The sequence below is a fragment of the Thermobia domestica genome, chromosome 12 (genome assembly GCF_964235325.1).
Source record: "Thermobia domestica chromosome 12, izTheDome1.hap1.1, whole genome shotgun sequence".
Lineage (NCBI taxonomy): Eukaryota > Metazoa > Arthropoda > Insecta > Zygentoma > Lepismatidae > Thermobia > Thermobia domestica.
Window position 1 is genome coordinate 209,099,042 of NC_137465.1, and position 18,672 is coordinate 209,117,713.

The 18,672-nt window shown below is 39.2% G+C and overlaps 1 protein-coding gene across 2 annotated transcripts in view; it reads left to right on the forward strand.

Moving 5' to 3' along the window:
* LOC145666999 (putative G-protein coupled receptor No18) overlaps positions 1–16,973 on the forward strand; it is a 624,395-nt gene extending 607,422 nt beyond the window's left edge. For both annotated transcript variants that reach the window (XM_081734677.1, XM_081734678.1), the window contains one exon: positions 15,498–16,973. In XM_081734677.1, coding sequence (XP_081590803.1) covers positions 15,498–15,643 — 146 coding nt within the window. In that variant the 3' untranslated portion in view covers positions 15,644–16,973. The remainder of the gene's footprint in view (positions 1–15,497) is intronic.
* The last annotated feature ends 1,699 nt before the right edge of the window (positions 16,974–18,672 follow it).

The following is an 18,672-nucleotide window of genomic DNA, read 5'->3' on the forward strand; positions in this document are numbered from 1 at the left end:
CGTTTACCTAATGTTGTTAGGATCATTAAGTCTAGGAAGCTCAGGTTGACAGGTTATGTAGCCAAAATGGAAAAAAGTAAGAACGCTTTCAAAATTTCAACTGGTAACTCAATAGGAAAAGACCATTAGGAAGACCCTGGCACAGATAGGAGGACAATATTAAGGTGAATCTCACAGAAATAAGAATAAAAAGTGAGTTTCGTTTCACGTGTGAAACTACAGTAGACTTCCAAACTACGGAAATTCAATACTCAAGCCTAAAGTAGCACATCTATAACTACTGGATGTGGATCAAAGATAGAACCTGTTCCTCGGACGCTAAATCCATATCATGAAGCCATTACTCGCAACCAAAAATAGAACCTATTCCTCGAACGCCGAATCCATATCAAAAAGCCTTTACTCGCTATCAAAGATAGAACCTGTTCCTCGGACTTGATTCCATATCAAAAAGCCCATTACTCACTATCAAAGATGGAACCTGTTCCTCGGACTTTGATTCCATATCAAAAAGCCCATTACTCGTTGTCAAAGATAGAACCTATTCCTCGAACGCCGAATCCATATCAAAAAGCCTTTACTCGCTATCAAAGATAGAACCTGTTCCTCGGACTTGATTCCATATCAAAAAGCCCATTACTCCCTATCAAAGATAGAACCTGTTCCCCGGACGCTGAATCCATATCAAAAAGCCATTACTCGCTATCAAGGACAGAACCTACTCCTCGGACGTTGAATCCATATCAAAAAGCCATTACTCCATATCAAAGATAGAACTTATTCCTCGAACGCCGAATCCATATCAAAAAGCCTTTACTCGCTATCAAAGATAGAACCTGTTCCTCGGACTTGATTCCATATCAAAAAGCCCATTACTCGCTATCAAAGATGGAACCTGTTCCTCGGACTTTGATTCCATATCAAAAAGCCCATTACTCGCTGTCAAAGATAGAACCTATTCCTCGAACGCCGAATCCATATCAAAAAGCCTTTACTCGCTATCAAAGATAGAACCTGTTCCTCGGACTTGATTCCATATCAAAAAGCCTTTACTCGCTATCAAAGATGAAACCTGTTCCTCGGACTTGATTCCATATCAAAAAGCCTATTACTCGCTATCAAAGATGGAACCTGTTCCTCGGACTTTGATTCCATATCAAAAAGCCCATTACTCGCTGTCAAAGATAGAACCTATTCCTCGAACGCCGAATCCATATCAAAAAGCCATTACTCGCTATCAAAGATAGAACCTGTTCCTCGGACTTGATTCCATATCAAAAAGCCCATTACTCGCTATCAAAGATGGAACCTGTTCCTCGGACTTTGATTCCATATCAAAAAGCCCATTACTCGCTGTCAAAGATAGAACCTATTCCTCGAACGCCGAATCCATATCAAAAAGCCTTTACTCGCTATCAAAGATAGAACCTGTTCCTCGGACTTGATTCCATATCAAAAAGCCCATTACTCGCTATCAAAGATGAAACCTGTTCCTCGGACTTTGATTCCCTATCAAAAAGCCCATTACTCGCTGTCAAAGATAGAACCTATTCCTCGAACGCCGAATCCATATCAAAAAGCCTTTACTCGCTATCAAAGATAGAACCTGTTCCTCGGACTTGATTCCATATCAAAAAGCCCATTACTCGCTATCAAAGATAGAACCTGTTCCTCGGACGCTGAATCCATATCAAAAAGCCATACTCGCTATCAGAGATAGAACCTGTTCCTCGTGACAACGAATCCATATCAAAAAGCCATTGCCCACTATGCTTTACTGTTTTTGGTTCTATGGCCATAAAGGTTGAAACTGGAAATGGTTAACTTGAACCAATTTCGGTCTGAACTGAGGATTATGGAAAAGATGGAACCTATTCTTGGGAAGATGAATCAATTGCAGAAAAAAAGGGAAAAAACTCATCTTGATATCTCTTACAGTTTTAAACCTATAGAAATCAGTATTGAGACCGAAAGGTAGTAATAAATTACAACCATCTCCGGTTTGGTAGAGTATTACGGGCTGTGATGCTAACTATGAGTAGTACATATAATCCTAACGTTCAAAAGTTTTGAAACAATGATGGAAAACAATAAGTTAAAATTATGAAAAGAAAACATTAATATATCAGGGGCGCACCCAAAAATTTTAGATGCAACGGTCCAAACTTTCGAAGGGGCCTAATACTACAAGCCACTATGTCTATGTTGTATTGAACGGGCATTATTCTACATCCGAAAAGACAATAAGTAATTGTAAAATATTTCTACCTATATTTTCAGAATAAATGACAGAACTAGATTGTTTTTGTAAGAGAAAAAGAATGGATGAAGTGTAAGACCAAATTTTAATGCTACATGAATCATTTGCCTGTTTAACAAATATTATAGTTTTATTGAGAAAGTGTACACAGTTAGGTAGTTTTGGGGGGTTCGCCCCCAGTGGGTGCGCACCTGCAATATATTAATATCCTTTGAAAGAGAATTGGCCTTGTATTCATCTATAATACACTATACTGTAGCTTCATCAAAGTGAATATAATAGGTCAATGTCTCCATTTTTTTAATTTTTTGACATTTTATCAATAAAAGGGGAAATCAGTACAAACCAAATTTTCCAAAGTTTATATTTGAGTCCTAGAGAACATTTACCGAGAGTTTCCTTGACAATTCCCATATTTAAGAGTGGTTGTATGTACCCCTCCTAATTTTTTAGAAAAGGCTATCAATGTATCCATGCTCTATGAAAGGAAGTGAATCCATGTACTCAAAGGCTTTTCAAAACAGATAAATTAGGTCAATAACCGACCACGTGGCGAACTCGTAGCCATAGGTCTACTAATATTTGGCTCTTTTTTTTAATTACAAACGAAAGGCTGAAATACCCAAAGGGCATCTCCACCCAATGCATTGTTGACTCCCTACTTTCTTGACCAGTGAGTACCAGGGTCGATATGGGAACGTAGAAAGCCAGTAGGCTCTGTAGGTCACGATTACGTTGGTTTCGATGTCGCAAAGTGAGGCATGTTCGAACTGGACTCGAAAAACGAATCGACTGTCCTGACAGTGTTGTAGTCACTTCTCGGGTTATCGTGCACCATGGAGAGACTTCCGGTAGAGATCTTTGGGTCTATCCTCATCATCTGATTCTGCTGCATAATTGTATGTCGCACACTACACATGAAACCACAGAGATCCAGCAGGATCCTCTCAAGAAGTGACGAGAACTGGTCCAGAAGCACTGATTGTTTACTTGTGAGGGTGCGTATCTCCGGTGACTAACGGACCCCTCAGGTGTTGTGGGTATGGGGAGAACGTGCAAACACGTTAGTTTCCGAATATGCAAACCGCGATGTCACATTTGAAGTTGTTCCAGTGCCGGAGTTGAAAATCACCAGACATTGCTGATCTCTCTCGTCTATTTCGACCCATGTTCAGTTGAGCTTGGTTTGGTTCGGTTCCAGTTGGAACCCATTCTTGGGCTTAATTGTGATAGCCAGCAGGCCCGTAGCTATGAAATGTGCAGAAGGAAAGACGAAAAAGCCGTCCGCAGTAACATGCGGGAGCATTTGATATTTAATAAAATATGCTTCTCGGTTACTGATCTTGAAGGTAGGCACTTCAACACAAAATTGAGACTTCACTATTTAAAAATAGGGTTGAACCCATTAGTCAAACTTTTATCCATAGAAAGCTTCCAGTTAAGTCCAAACCTGGAACAACGCGAAGCTCGCCTCACACACATTAGTAATTTTAGTGGGTGCTCTTGTGTATGTAATGATTTGTTCTAGAATTGTAATTAACCTTAGCGTTATTTTACCAGCTGTGAATACTGGTTCACGGCATAGGCTACTACTGACCTTGTTTTATTATTATTATTATTATTATTATTATTATTATTATTATTATTATTATTATTATTATTATTATTACCAGGGAAGCAAGAAAGTTCGTGCGCTTTTATACCATGAAAGAAAACTGTCAATTACAGGGTTTTAACGGTTTATTTATTCTACAAAATAGCCTCCATTTGCTTCTACAACCTTCTCCCAGCGCTCAACAAGCTTGTAAATGCCAGTTTTGTAGAATATTTGTTCCCGAAACTTGAAAAACTCAGCAACTGCGTTTTTGACGTCTTGTTCATTCTTGAACTGCCTGCCACGCATAACGTTGTCCATGGCCAAGAATAAATGGTAATCCGAAGGGGTGACATCTGGGGAGTAGGGAGTATGAGGTAGAAGCTCGCAACCAAGTTCTGAGATTATCTCCAGCGTCTATTTTGCGGTGTGAGGGCGCGCGTTGTCCTGGTGATAGAGCATACCTCTTGTCTTCACTAGTGCTGGCTGTTTCTGGGTCAGTTTGGTGGCTACCGTTCTCAGTTATGATTAGTACACATCTTTGGTAATTGTCTTACCACGTTCCAAGAATTCGTAGTGCACGATACCGTTTGTAGTTCACCAAACACAGAGCAAAACCTTGCGTTGATGGATGTTCGGTTTTGCAGCCAAAGGCTTCGGATCATTCGGTGACAGCCAATGATATTACCATCTTTTATTGTCATACATGACCCACTTCTCCTCACAAGTTAATATACGGTCCAAGATTGGACAGATTGTGTGTCTCGTCAACAAAGATGAACAGATATTCAGTCTTAGAACTTGGCTCGTAGCGGTCAGCTGGTGAGGGACCCACTGACCCAGTTTCCAGGTCTTCCCCAACTGATGCAGACTTGTTCGAATGGTTTCCCTGCTTACCTCGAATCGGTAAGCAAGTTCCTCACATGTTTCACTGGAATCATCTTCAATAGCGGCCTTCAGGTGGTCCATATCCGCTGATTTAGGCCTTCCAGAGCGAGGTTTATCTTGCAAGGTCTCGTCACCAGTTGAAAAGGTCTGGAATCATTTTTGTGCTGTACGTTTACTTATTACACCCACTCCGAACGCAACACATATTTTTGTAGCTGCTTCTGCACCATTTGTCCCCAATTTAAACTCGTAAAGCAAACAATCTCTAAGAACTTCATTTCACACTGACATGATTTCGAACGATTTTTACACACCACACTAACAAATGCGTTGTTGTATTCACCGTGGCTGATCTGTCAATGAATAAGCTTTTCCAAACAGTCAAAACTTTCATGCTACGGCGACAGATGTCGCCGCAGCAGCCAAATGGACGCGGAAGTGGTTAAAAAGCGCACGAACTTTCATGCTTCCCTGGTATTATTATTATTATTATTATTATTATTATTATTATTATTATTATTATTATTATTATTATTATTATTATTATTATTATTATTATTAAGTAATAATAATAATAGGCTTCATATTCAAAATATGAGTACCAATGAACAAGTTGTGATTAAGATGTTTTTGCTGACAAGCAAAGGGTACGATATCAGGACTAGAGTTGGGCAATAAATGTTATATCTCCTCTAGGTATACGGACAAAATCTCGCGGCCGAAACATCGCCGCCCAAAATCTCGCCGGCCAAAACCTCGCGGGACAAAATCTCGCCGGGCCAAAACCTCGCGTGGCCAAAACCTCGCCGCCCAAAACCTCGCGGGACAAAATCTCGCCGGGCCAAAACCTCGCGTGGCCAAAACCTCGCCGCCCAAAACCTTGCGGGACAAAATCTCGCCGGGCCAAAACCTCGCGTGGCCAAAACCTCGCCGCCCAAAACCTTGCGGGACAAAATCTCGCCGGGCCAAAACCTCGCGTGGCCAAAACCTCGCCGCCCAAAACCTCGCGGGACAAAATCTCGCCGGGCCAAAACCTCGCGTGGCCAAAACCTCGCCGCCCAAAACCTCGCGGGACAAAATCTCGCCGGGCCAAAACCTTGCGTGGCCAAAACCTCGCCGCCCAAAACCTTGCGGGACAAAATCTCGCCGGGCCAAAACCTCGCGTGGCCAAAACCTCGCCGCCCAAAACCTCGCCACCCAAAACCTCGCGGGACAAAATCTCGCCGGGCCAAAACCTCGCCGCGAATGAAACTTTTCTTTAAAATTTACCCAATGTGTTTCCTAATATGCAATTCCACATTACAAATAATAATAATAATAATAATAATAATAATATACAAAACATCGTGTCCATGGGCTTTCTCGGGTTATTCCCGTTTCCTCCCACTTTCTTTATTCGATCATTTCCTTCATCCTGGTCATCTACGTCTCCTTTAACCTATAGGACATAATCAAGGGACGTCGTAAAAACTCATATATTGTTCCATATTTTCATAAATATTATTAGATTTTTGTTAAAATTTTAAGTTTTTGGATGTTCCAAAGTTCACGAAACTAACCTCGTTAGTTGTCATTACTTTCCTTATGCAGACTTTCTTTCCCTATAACCAGTTTAAAAACATCCTGTCGCCCTACCTTCACAATGAAATCCTCTAATACAGAAATAGAATTTTCATATGGTATCGCGGGACTTGGTCAAATACCCGTGATACTTCTTCTGAAACAGCGTCTTTTATACCGTCATCCTTATCATCTGTTGGAACATTTACATTTTGGTCAGGCGAGATTTTGGGTATGGCGATATTTTGGGGCGCGAGGTTTTGGCCCGGCGAGATTTTGGCCCGCGAGGTTTTGGGTGGCGAGGTTTTGGCCAGGCGAGGTTTTGGCCCCGCGAGATTTTGGCCCGCGACGTTTTGGCCAGGCGAGGTTTTGGCCAGGCGGGGTTTTGGCCCGGCGAGATTTTGTCCCGCGAGGTTTTGGGCGGCGAGGTTTTGGCCAGGCGAGGTTTCGGCCTGGCGAGATTTTGGGCCGCGAGGTTTTGGGAGGCGAGGTTTTGGCCAGGCGAGGTTTTGGTCCGCGAGGTTGTCGCCGCGAGGTTCCGGCCGCGAGGTTTTGTACCCAAACCATCCTCTAAAAGCATCAAGTAGTTAATTAATTATCAAGCTATTAGCTGCAGTCCGCCAATAGGGAAAAAGTTATGGAACTTCAACGGTCATACTGGGGCCAATGCCAAACACAAGAAAGAAAGTGTTTTTTCCGTGTTTCCTATGTATTCAATATTTGGAAAAGGGAAGATAGCTATTCAAATGGCATGTTCAAGCCACACAGTTGATGTGGAAAGTAGAAAAGACCCAATAATCCAAACAAAAACAATGTATACAATGCGCACATCTTAAAACAACTAACAAAAGCAATGTGCTTTCCGACAAATTTGTTCCTGCAAATGTCATATTCACGAAGAAACTGATTCCGGTTGGATGCACAGAACTAGTGCAGTCCCTGGACGTGTACTTTTTCCGTCCTTTCAAGAACTTTGTGAAATTCGTCATTGACACAATCCCAGGATACGAACATCTGGTACCGCGACAAGTTCTTCAATCTCTTATCTTTTACGCTGTATCAGTTCTGTACTCTCCTGTTCCGTAACATGGTTCGATTTGCTTTCTACAAAGCAGGATACCTGGATATCGAACCGGAAGCATCTCAGACACTAATTCAGTACTGCTTCGACCCCCTTACCACTGAATTGTGTTATCACTGCGAGTCGATGACCATTGTAAGATGTGCACATTGTACAAACTGCTTTTGTTTGGATCTTTCGATCCTTTCTACTCTCCACATCAACTGTATGGCTTGAACATGCCATTCGAATCGCTATCTCATCTTCCCAAGTACATAGGAGAGACGGGAGAAACGCTTTCTTTCTTGTGTTTGCTATTGGTCCCAATGTCACCTTTAAAGTCCCATCACTTTTTCCCTATTGGCGGACTGAAGCTAATAATTTGGCAATTAACTAAACATTTGATGCTCTTTAAGGATATATAACTCTTATTACGAAACTCTAGTTCTGATATCGTATCCTTTGCTTGTGAGCTTTAGTTTTAAGACCAACAGTAGCCACCAAGAATTTTTTGTCGAGAGGAGTAAAAGTTTTTTTTTTTCTGTGGAGGGCCCAATACGTCTATGTAGTATTAAACCTGTGTTATTCTGCACCCGAAACGGCGATAAGTATGTAATTGTTCATTACTGCCACATATCTTCTCAGAAAAATCTGTTAGAACTAGATTATACTTATCAAAAAAGGAACGTGTAAAGTAAAATCAAATCTTTAGGGTACATAAATCATTTCTCTTTAAACAGGGATACTTACACTTGTTTTTCAAGTTACTAAGGCCGTACCCAAAAGTGCTAAGTACGCACGATTCTGCACGTTCGAATTCTACAAATGAAGTGTACTAGAGAGTGCACACTTCGTCAGATTAACTTTTGACCCGCACTTCGTTCCAGCGCCTCCTTGTGGTGGAATATGGAATATTGGTAACAAAACAAGGGAGAATTTCGCGTGCTAGAAAAAAATTTAACTAATGTTTTTGTTTAGATGAATGCCTTTCCAGTTATATTAAAGATAAATATGTCGTACAGATTGACAATATGGGACAACTATAAAATGACATAAGAGTTTCTTGTATGTATGCCAATAGCTTTAGCTTTGCAGTACCTGCAAATATTTGTCATTTCGGATCTCTCACGCGCAGATTAACAAGAGCGGGGCGTAATGGATGTAATATACAGGCCTACAATTTTGATATGTCTACAATAAATTCGTGTACTTTTATTGGCGATGTTCTATTTCATTAGGCATGTTTGGGCGAGAAAGTATTCATTAATCAAGCTGGAGGAGAGTAGCACTGGTGATTAGTGCGCTGATGACACTCTTCCGAAGTTGTTTAAGAATTTCATTGTAAGCGAAAGCAGGCAATTTGCAAGAGCGTTAGGACACCGAAGGTGCTGAGGGGAGCGCTATTTACAATAATGTGGCGCAAAACTACCTTGAGAGAGAGTTCATATTGTGTATAATTGCTTCCTTGCGGTAGATTAAACAACGATGACACTGTAATTGTGGTAGTTCTACTGTATTGCTTTAGTTCAGGGCCGTAACTTGTGGAGGACAACTGCCCCTTCCCCAGGAAAGCTCCCCGCCGTTCGAGAGGGTTCTACTTTAAGACAACATTTTCTACGATACGAAGATGAAATTATAAATGAAGCATCAAACAGGTTCACTACATTACATAAAGAAAACAGCACACAAAAGGTAAATTAAACAAAAGTGAGTCGTGGGCCCATTTCAGCAAAAAAAAAATGTCTACTATTAGGGACCCTATAAATAATATTTATTCGTATGGCTTTGAGATTTGCCAATATTGTTTCCTTAATTAATTTGTTATATATGGAACGGGCCTAGGTGCGTAGCCTAACTAACGACACCGCAGACTTTGCCGTGCGGGAGATCCCACAGGCTCTGGGGGGCCCACAAAGAGTAAGAGAAAGATGGAATTAAGGGGCCTATTTCCGAATTTTGCGGGAGAGTCCACTCAACAACTTCTTCTAGGAAGCCCAAATATTAACGCTTGAGCTCCCCCAGAAAAATCTAAGTTATGGCGCTGCTTCAGTTACAGGCATACTGATTGGACTATTGCTATCATATAGCGCTAATAATTCAGTTCCTTACATGTTACTCTTTCTTTGTGTATCCATAGATTTTACCTGTAAATCTTCGAAATAATGTCTCCATATTCATAATCTGCAGTTACGAAACAAATCCTCACGTCCAAGTATAACCATTGAAAAAGCTTCTAATATAATAAGAATCTTATGAAAATTAAGACGGTTTTATGAAAAAATACTGTACATGAATGTGTTATGTAATGGCCCTCATTGTTTAACTACATGAAATTTTCCTGTTCATAATCATTTCATAGTGGTTACAATAATGGGATGTATGAATTAAGAGTAATTTGTGAAACCTTTGATAAATGTGTAGAATGAAATTATTGACCTGTAAATTTCACTTTTGGTCAGCTATCAAAAGTTCAAAATGTATGGTAATCGGCATATTACTGTCTCTTACACAGAGCAAATCCAAGGAAATATTATAGCTTTGAAAGGAATTTGTTTGTTTAGAGTCAAAACTAGAAAATTAGGCCTATTTACCTACGAAGTAACATTCGCAGCTGTAGCTTTAGCCATAAAGTAATGAATAATCTACGTATTTATTATTCTGTGCTAAAGCTTAAAATTTCAATCCATATGCCATTAAAGATTGTAATTTACGTGCAAATAGCTGTATTACCGATAATCTAATTATCATAATTAAGCTACATAAACTATGTATTATTTTAAGGACAAATGTCTTTATAGCATTATTAAAGATTTTATTTGGTTTCTTTTCCTACACTATTATAAGTTCCATTGCATACCAGAGAACACAACATAAATACATTTGTTATTTGTGTAACATTTTTATATCGCAGTTATAAAATCACTAATTTTTGTATTTATCAAGTCAACTATTATAAGATCAGCTCACAAAAATATTCACTTCAACAAAACATTTCAAATACGCCTTTTAAAATTTTATTAGGCCGTTTTGAAAATATCATTGTTCCTACTACGAGGAACCGCCATGTTAAGATACAAGTGTACTAACGAATGTACATCCTCGGACACTACTCAATATGGACTCGCAGACTTGTGAATTTGGACCTTTTGACACATACTACGTGACTTCAGTTCCGGAGATACGCGTACTTCCGGAATGCGCACTTGTATCTTTTAGATACGGCCTATGTTTCTTTGGGGGATTCCGAACCCAGTGGAACCCCCATAGGTGCCCCCATCAAGGCCATTACTGTTTCCATCGTAAATGAAGCGCCATCATACCTCTGCACATTTAATATATACCTCAGTACAGGGACGTACGGAGGGGGGGGACACGGGGGTCCGGACCCCCCCCGAAATTTCGACTTTTTAAAAATTTAGCCTAATTTTAGGGGCAATTTTAGCAATTTTAATATAAAATAGCTTCATATTTAGTTTGGACCCCCCCGAAATAAATTCCTGGGTACGTTACTGCCTCAGTATGTACTGATTAGTTATTTGATCTTAAATCCACCGCAATTAATCTAACATTTAGACTTATAAACAAACGTTCTATAATCACTTTACTTTATAACAAACATTAAAAAATGACATTTCTGTTCGTAGTGTTTGATTTTGCAGCTAGATATCACTAAAATATATCGCTTACCAGAGTAAATGGAATTTGTGTGAGTAATGTCAACCCACTCTTCAATCGAGAATACTATCCGAAACATCTCCCAGATACCTCCCAAATTGCTCACTCATATAACTTCCATTCAGTCTGACGTTCCACCCAGGGACGTACGCAGGAACTTATTTTGGGAGGTCCGAATTCAATATGAGGATAAGTTATATTAAAATTCCTAAAATAACCACTAAAATTATACTAAATTTACAGAAAAGTTGCGATTGCGAAGCATCCGGACCCCTCAGGGCCAACTCCATGCATACATTTCTGGCTCCGCCCACGGAAACCGATAAATTCAAAAGTGACTTAAGTGCCTGTCAGGCCGTTAGTATACAGTTAGCACAGGATGAAACACACAGGAATACATACAACTTACACAATTCTCGATACTGACATTAGATAGCGGTTCCCACAGCGTTGTTCTCTTGTCTCTAAGAAAACGAAGGGGCTGCGTAGAAAACATGATAACGGCTGATATGGTCTTCCTACATATTCACGTTGACGAAAATTTTTAAAATGAAGTCTTTCAACGTAATGCTCCACGTTTATGCCCTTTAGGCTAAGGGAGACGAATGATTAAGGCAAGTGAATGATAATGGAAGATCTGGTAGAATGAGAATGTGGAAGGCGACGGCAAGAGAGCCGATTTCTCTGTAAATTTGTATATTCATAAATATAATGCGGCAGCCCACATGAGCTTTGGGGGAACCGCCACCCCCCCCCCCGGTTCGGCGCCTTTGGGAAACAGGAATATCCTGAGAAAACCAAGGACACGATATTGTCCACCACAAACTTACATAGCCGGGAATCGAACCAGGGATCCCTCGCCCCAGAGGTAAGCACTCTACATCTGAGCTACACTGACCCCCAACGAAAGATTTAAAGAAACGTACCATTGGAAAAAGTAGTAAACTGTAAACTTATTAATACGTAGAATATTAACTTCCTTTTATAATGTTGCAGTATTACCGCCGGTAGCCCACATAATGCTCACTATATTTGATGAACTGTTTTATATCATTTTCACTTCTGTTTATTACTTCTGGTAGGGGAAGTAGTATTTCTTCTCCATACGTCATGCACTCGACGTATTAGTGAGAGCAAGTGGGTAGTCAACAAGGTCATTACCATTAAATTCAGATTCCGTTAAATTATTAAACTTCACGGCAAGTCCCTTATTTCGAATCTTCCTTTGTTCTCTTTAAATTCTTTCTGACCTTTCCTGCAAGGATTTAAAAAAAGAAAAAAAAAGAGAGAAGAAAAAAGAATGTTTTAGTTTCGGAAAATTACACTCATAGATAGGTAATTACAAGAAAGGGAGGGAATTTTCAATATCCAATACGGTCTGCAGATGACTCCTGCTGTTGCACTGTGCTGCCTCTAGCCAGAAATTAGCATGCAAATTATGTAGCCTCCTAAGCTCTTTTTCGTAAACAAAGGGACCAATATTTCCTCCCGGGATTACAGGAAACAAAAAATAGTATTGAATGATAATAGCTTATCCTAGCTTTCTTTTTTTATGTAGTATTTTTTGTTCCTGTACAGCGAAAAAAATGCGTTTTTCCGAGGATAGAGAGATTGTGTTGAAGAAATGTCCCGTCTTTCATTTGATTGAATAATCATGACGTGACAACGTCCTCTTGCTTGTGAAATGGAAATATTCATTAAAATACGGTCTGAACTCTAAAACCAAATTGAATACAGAAATGCTTTTCGAACGGAATTAATTGGTTTCAAGAATCATCAACATTATGAAAAATCACGTTGTTTGAAATGGCGAAAACAAAAATTCATCAAGGGGGGGTTCATGCATTCAATCTCACATCTTTTAAGAAAAACGTGAGTTTTTGTGTATATATAAATCGTAAAATTACTATTTTTCCATAATATCTTGCTCAAGAGTTCTCTCGTGGCTAAGCGGTTAGCGTACGCGCCTTTAGCGTGGGACATCCGGCTTCAATTCCCAACGGGAGCTCATGTGGTTCGGATCCCACGTTAAGCTATAGACCACGCTGCTATAGTTCTCGCTGCTAGTCTCGCTGCTTAAAAGAGACGCAAAACTAAAAATCAAATCAACTCAAGAGATCTTTAAATCCTGAAACCCTCTTGCATACGCCACTGGGTTCAAATTGAATTTCTTCGACACAAAAAGAGATAATAAATAAGTATAAAAATGAAAAATCTTTAAAGTAAATAATATAAAATACTTTTTAACCATATAAATGTTGTAAAGAAGAAGCGTATATATATCTTTTCAATTGTAAATGAAACATAAAATATTTGAGCTTTCTGTCCCATGTGAACGATATGGGAGAACCCTGGGTATTCAGTTAAAGAGCGCAAGGACGAAAACAGCGCATGAACAAAAAAAAACTCTCCAGAACAAAAACAGCGCATGCAAATACAGCGTCGACGAAAACAGTTCAGGACAAAAAGCGCGCAGACAAAAACAGCATATGCAAATAAAGCATGGACAAAAACAGCGCATGGAAATACAGCGTGAACAGAAACAGCATGTGAAGAGATGCGATGTGGAGGACGAAACCAAATAAAGAACAAAAAGAGCGTGGTCTTGATTAGTAACTTGATCTTAGGTGCTTCGTTTTTTTTTTTTTTTTTTAATGAAGTTCGACACAGGTCAATATGTTTGATTGAGAACTTATAAAATTGAATTCCTATTTATCTGCACATTTTCTTAGAATAGTTTAACCTAACACATAAAGTTCGACACGGATCGACGTATCTGACTGCTTTTTTTTCTGGGTACTTATGACTATTTAGAAAAATGAGCTATGTTACACTCAGATGGATGTACATGGTTGTTTCCATCTATTTTGGCTAGTTTCGAACTCCAGTTTGAGAAATGGACTTTCTGTTTTATCTTTGCAGCCGCATTTCACTAAATGTTTTAACCAAACAAATGATGTTGTTTCAAAATCAAAGCACTTGGGCAGTTTGTCGGATTTGCCAACAAGGCCCCGCCTTGCACTAATTTGCCATGAAAACGGGAACCTTTCGAGGACAATTCTTTTGACAACCGTGGGTCTGTGTCCCTCGAAATCCGAGACCTTTGACCGTCGCAGCTTTTACTATAGCAGCGATGGGATCCGTGCCATGTTAGTCGTCCGATTGACAACCGGGCGCATGAAATAAACATATTTGCCCCGTTATGTGTTTTTAGAAATCCATTGAACGGTTATGGCTGATATTTTACATATTAAGTATCAGTTGTTTTTTTCATCTCTCTTGGGTGCGAATTTTAAGTGCACGTTATTACTCACAATGATTATTTAATCGACAAATAACCACGTTTTGTAGTATAAAATCCTCAGCTCATAAAGGATAATTAATTATATTTTAAAATTTCAACGCCAACACGGCGTTTCTAGTGTCCGTATAGTCCAATAAAAACACTTCTACGCGTTGCTAACGTGTTAATATCGCGTTGATAGCGCTTGTATATTTCAAGCTTAACTTTCTAACGTGTAAGTGTGGTGTATACTCCTGACCGGCAGGAATCAGCAGTAAGATTAACTCTATAGCAAAGTTTAAAATACTGCAAGTCAGAGCGATACCGCCAAGGATTGGGTTAAGCGCAAGGGCTAGTGTGCTCTCACAACTGTTGCCTTAATGTTTGCTTTGGGCAATTTCCAGGATTGGAAAAGGATGTCCATTGAGGGCCATGCCTGCGCTGTCTGTCTGTGCGCGGTTTTTGTCCATGCTATATTTGTATGCCCTGTTTTTGCATATGGGCGGGTTTTGTCCATGCGCTGTTTTAGTCCACTAGTTTGATAGTTGTGTAAAGTAAAAATTAAAAATGAATATTACAGTAAGTTCTTTTTCCCATTGTGCTTAGTTTCTTCACAAAGGGTGTTCCATAAAGAACGTGACTTTTGAAATGCCTGCCATTTCAGTTCTACCAAGTTGACAACACTGAACGTTGCACGATTTTCATTTGTTGTTTTTCTGGTCAGCAGTCACGGAGCGCCGAATAGCACATGATCGTCATCTGTTTTCTGTATGGGTAGGAACTGTGTGGACTTGTTACGAGAGTTTCCATGGTCAGCTGATTTCTCGCAAAGGTGACGTGAATTGGCCACCCAGATCTTGTGATTTGACACCATGTGATTTCATTCTATGGGGGTATTTGAAATCTCTTATGTACGCCAACAAGCCACGATCACTTCCGCAGCTCAAGGCGAAAATTCAGCGTGTAAAGTCATACAGGGCATTTGAGTGATATCATATTTCATACCTAATCACAGATAGCATACTGCAAAAATATGTAAATATGTATTATATAAATTACTTAAATTCATCAATAAATTTGTAGGTTATGTTTCGTTCTTTATGGGACACCTTTTAGAAAAAAATAAAAGTGTCCTAATAAGATTTAATAAAGAACTTGTTTTTCTCTCCTTTTGCAGGTTGGATAAATTCCGCCATTAATCCATTCATCTACGCATTCTATAGTCCAGATTTCAGAGTTGCATTTTGGCGCCTAACGTTTCGGCAGTGTTCCAAAGCCCACCGATCGGATCCTTACAGGAATTACCACTCATCTCAAAGATAAAAAGGATTCTGATTAAAAGTGAAACCAGTTCGTGCAAAATGTCTATTCACACATGATCTCAACAGGAGAATACGAAGGGATAAAAACGTGTGAACAAATATCTGTCGTTCCGTACCCAAAATGGAAATTGTGTTTGTATGTTTGTGAGAATATAATGAACAAATACAGGAAGATCAGGAAATCATGAATCATCTAGAAATCAGTTAGATGAGAGTCTGATAGAAAATTTTGTTTAACACTTTGCTGAGGAACAAAAGAAAAATGTCGGTTATAATTTAGTAGGGGTATGCATTATTTGAAAAAAAAATATTTAATCTTTAGTTTAAGGTTTCACAGTTGTGTTCTGTAGGTTAAAGAAGATGGAGAATAATGTACCAGTGAGTAGTGTAGAAATAAGGAATAGAGAAGGAATAGAAGAACTCTGAGAATAGTGGCGCCCATTTTTGTACAACTTTGAGGCCGGGGTGTTCGTCTAATTAGACCTATGCGTGTTGTTGTTATATATCCAAGCAAATATACAGGTAAATATATATTCAGATTATGGGAGTTAGAGCATAGATTTTGGTTGGCCCGAAGAAAATTTTCTAGGGAGGCGGGCATTTCCATGGTTGCTATATTACGTCTGGTATTTCTGGTATTTAAAATATGTGGTTTGCTATATTACGTATACGTTTTCGTGAGCCAGGGGGCTGCCACCTTCGGGCGCCCATGTCTAGGATCCAAGGAAGCATGATCCCTTATCACTAGGGATGATCACTCTTCCTCTGAGGAAAGAATGATGCGTTCATTGGTTTCTACAGACAAGCCCAGTCATCGATTTAATTTTATGGATCAAGTAAGACTGATTTTACTTTTGCTTTGTCCATCCATTAGGATCTCTGCAACGCACTCTATCTTGATAACAAAAGAGCTGTCGAAAAACATTCCAGAATCGGGGCTAAGCACCCTCGAATCACTTGGTTGTTTATAAATGCCAAGACTTGTGTATCAACGACATCGCCAGGAATCGATTTGGTTTCGATTGAATCTAGAAAACAGAAACAGTTATCGAATAGTAGACTCAAAGTTCGGAATCGGGAACCCTCGATTTGGCCCCAATATAGACTCTTTTAGCAATAACCGAACTATCACTTAAACCCATTGTCATGCACAATCGCATGCCAGACGACCGGTTTGCACACAGTTATCCATCAGGCGATCTGAAATAGTTATTAATTTAAAAATTTTACTAAAAGATTGCATAATATGCACTGAGAAAAATTCATTATCCGAACAGCGGTATATTGTACAAATATACGGAATCCTTATGTTTACTACAGAAATCAGTACGTTATCCTATCGAATTCATAACGTATCAGAAACATACGTTATCCATATGCTATATACGCAATGCCCTTAGATGCATCATGCCATTGCAGGATATTTGACATCTAACAGTCTTCCGTGTATGTTACATATGTCAGCTATACGTTACATATATCCACCTGATGTGAGGTTCTGACCACCTATATACAGTTATTTCGTTCACACGAAAAGTACGTTTCTTCAGAACACTTGTACTGAAAATACGTATAAAATATAATATTTCAGTTATACGCTTGCTATACGTTAAATCCAAAAACTACAGGATTTACACATGTAACCTACGTTTTTACGTACGCCACATACGATTTTTCTCACAAGGGAACTTACGGAAGTGTCACTCATAGATTTGAATGAAACTTTGCACACTTGTAGAACACTGAAAAATAATTGATACGTATTTTTTTGCTTCGGCAATGGTGAAGATTTAAGGGTGGAAACCACCCTTTGAACTTTAAGGGTGGTCTCTAAGCGTCGACCGGAAACAACCATTTAATTTAGAAGAAAACATACTGCCAGAGTTTTTTTAGGAGAGCTGATTCGGGATCTGACGTCAAAATCACAAAATTCAAAGTGGTAGATCCAATATAGTGATTACAATTATAAAATGTCTTCTGGTTTGAAATTCTCTGCAGTTAGCCAAGAACAATTATAGTTGGCAGAGATTGCTGCGAGGAGGTGGCAGAGCAATTTGAAATCCCTCTTTGTACTCATGTTAATGGGATGCTTGATTAAAGTGAGTCCCTGCACCTCTCACTATAGCGTTTACAGAGACACAAACAGTAAAAAGTGAGGCACAATCAGTAAATCTACGACTCACAGCTACACCATACAGCCTTTAATTTCTGAAAATGATGTTCTGTTATCACCGTTGTTAATTATTTTGCAGGAGAAGAATGGAACATTTTGCCCAATAGTCTTTTAATCTGAACTATGTTCTTGTGAAAGCATCAAATTCTGAAAATTATCATAATCTCTTTTGAGATCATGGTTTCAAGAAGTTTTTCTCCCAGCGTCTAATGCAAATTGAATTCTTAGAGTGATCATAATTCATCAACTTTTCAACCTATTTTACGAACGAAAGAGTATCTCAAAAAAGAAACCATTCGGTACTAACAACTAGCAGGGTTCAGCCTCTTGATGTGTTCATCTTTAGGACGTGGAAAAACTTCTTGAGACATTTTACTGATATTGTCCTCTACAACTACAACAAATTTACATCTCCGTAATAATATAATTTAGATCCAAAGCACAGATTCATAACCAGTTTTCTTCTCCCAGATTTGCAAATCTTATTAGATATGCGTGATACAAAGGCAGTTATTTGAAGAAGATTCTGCTGCATGTTGCGATTTGTCACAGTAATTGCTGTAATGAGGTGAGCTTGGTGTAAATAATGTTTATGCATCATACACTTATTAACAAAATATCATTACTGTGAAGCGTTTTCTCAATAAATTCACAATTATAACAATTGAGAATATGTGAAGCTCTGACATAGTGAGAGGCGAGGGGACTCACTATACATAATCACCTCGAATACGGAAAGGTGCAGAGACTCACTTTAACCAAGCATTCTGATAAAATAAAGGGGTTTCAAATCAATAGAAAGAGATTTCAAATCGGTCTGCAACCTTCTCGTAGTAACCCTCTGGCAACAAATCCCC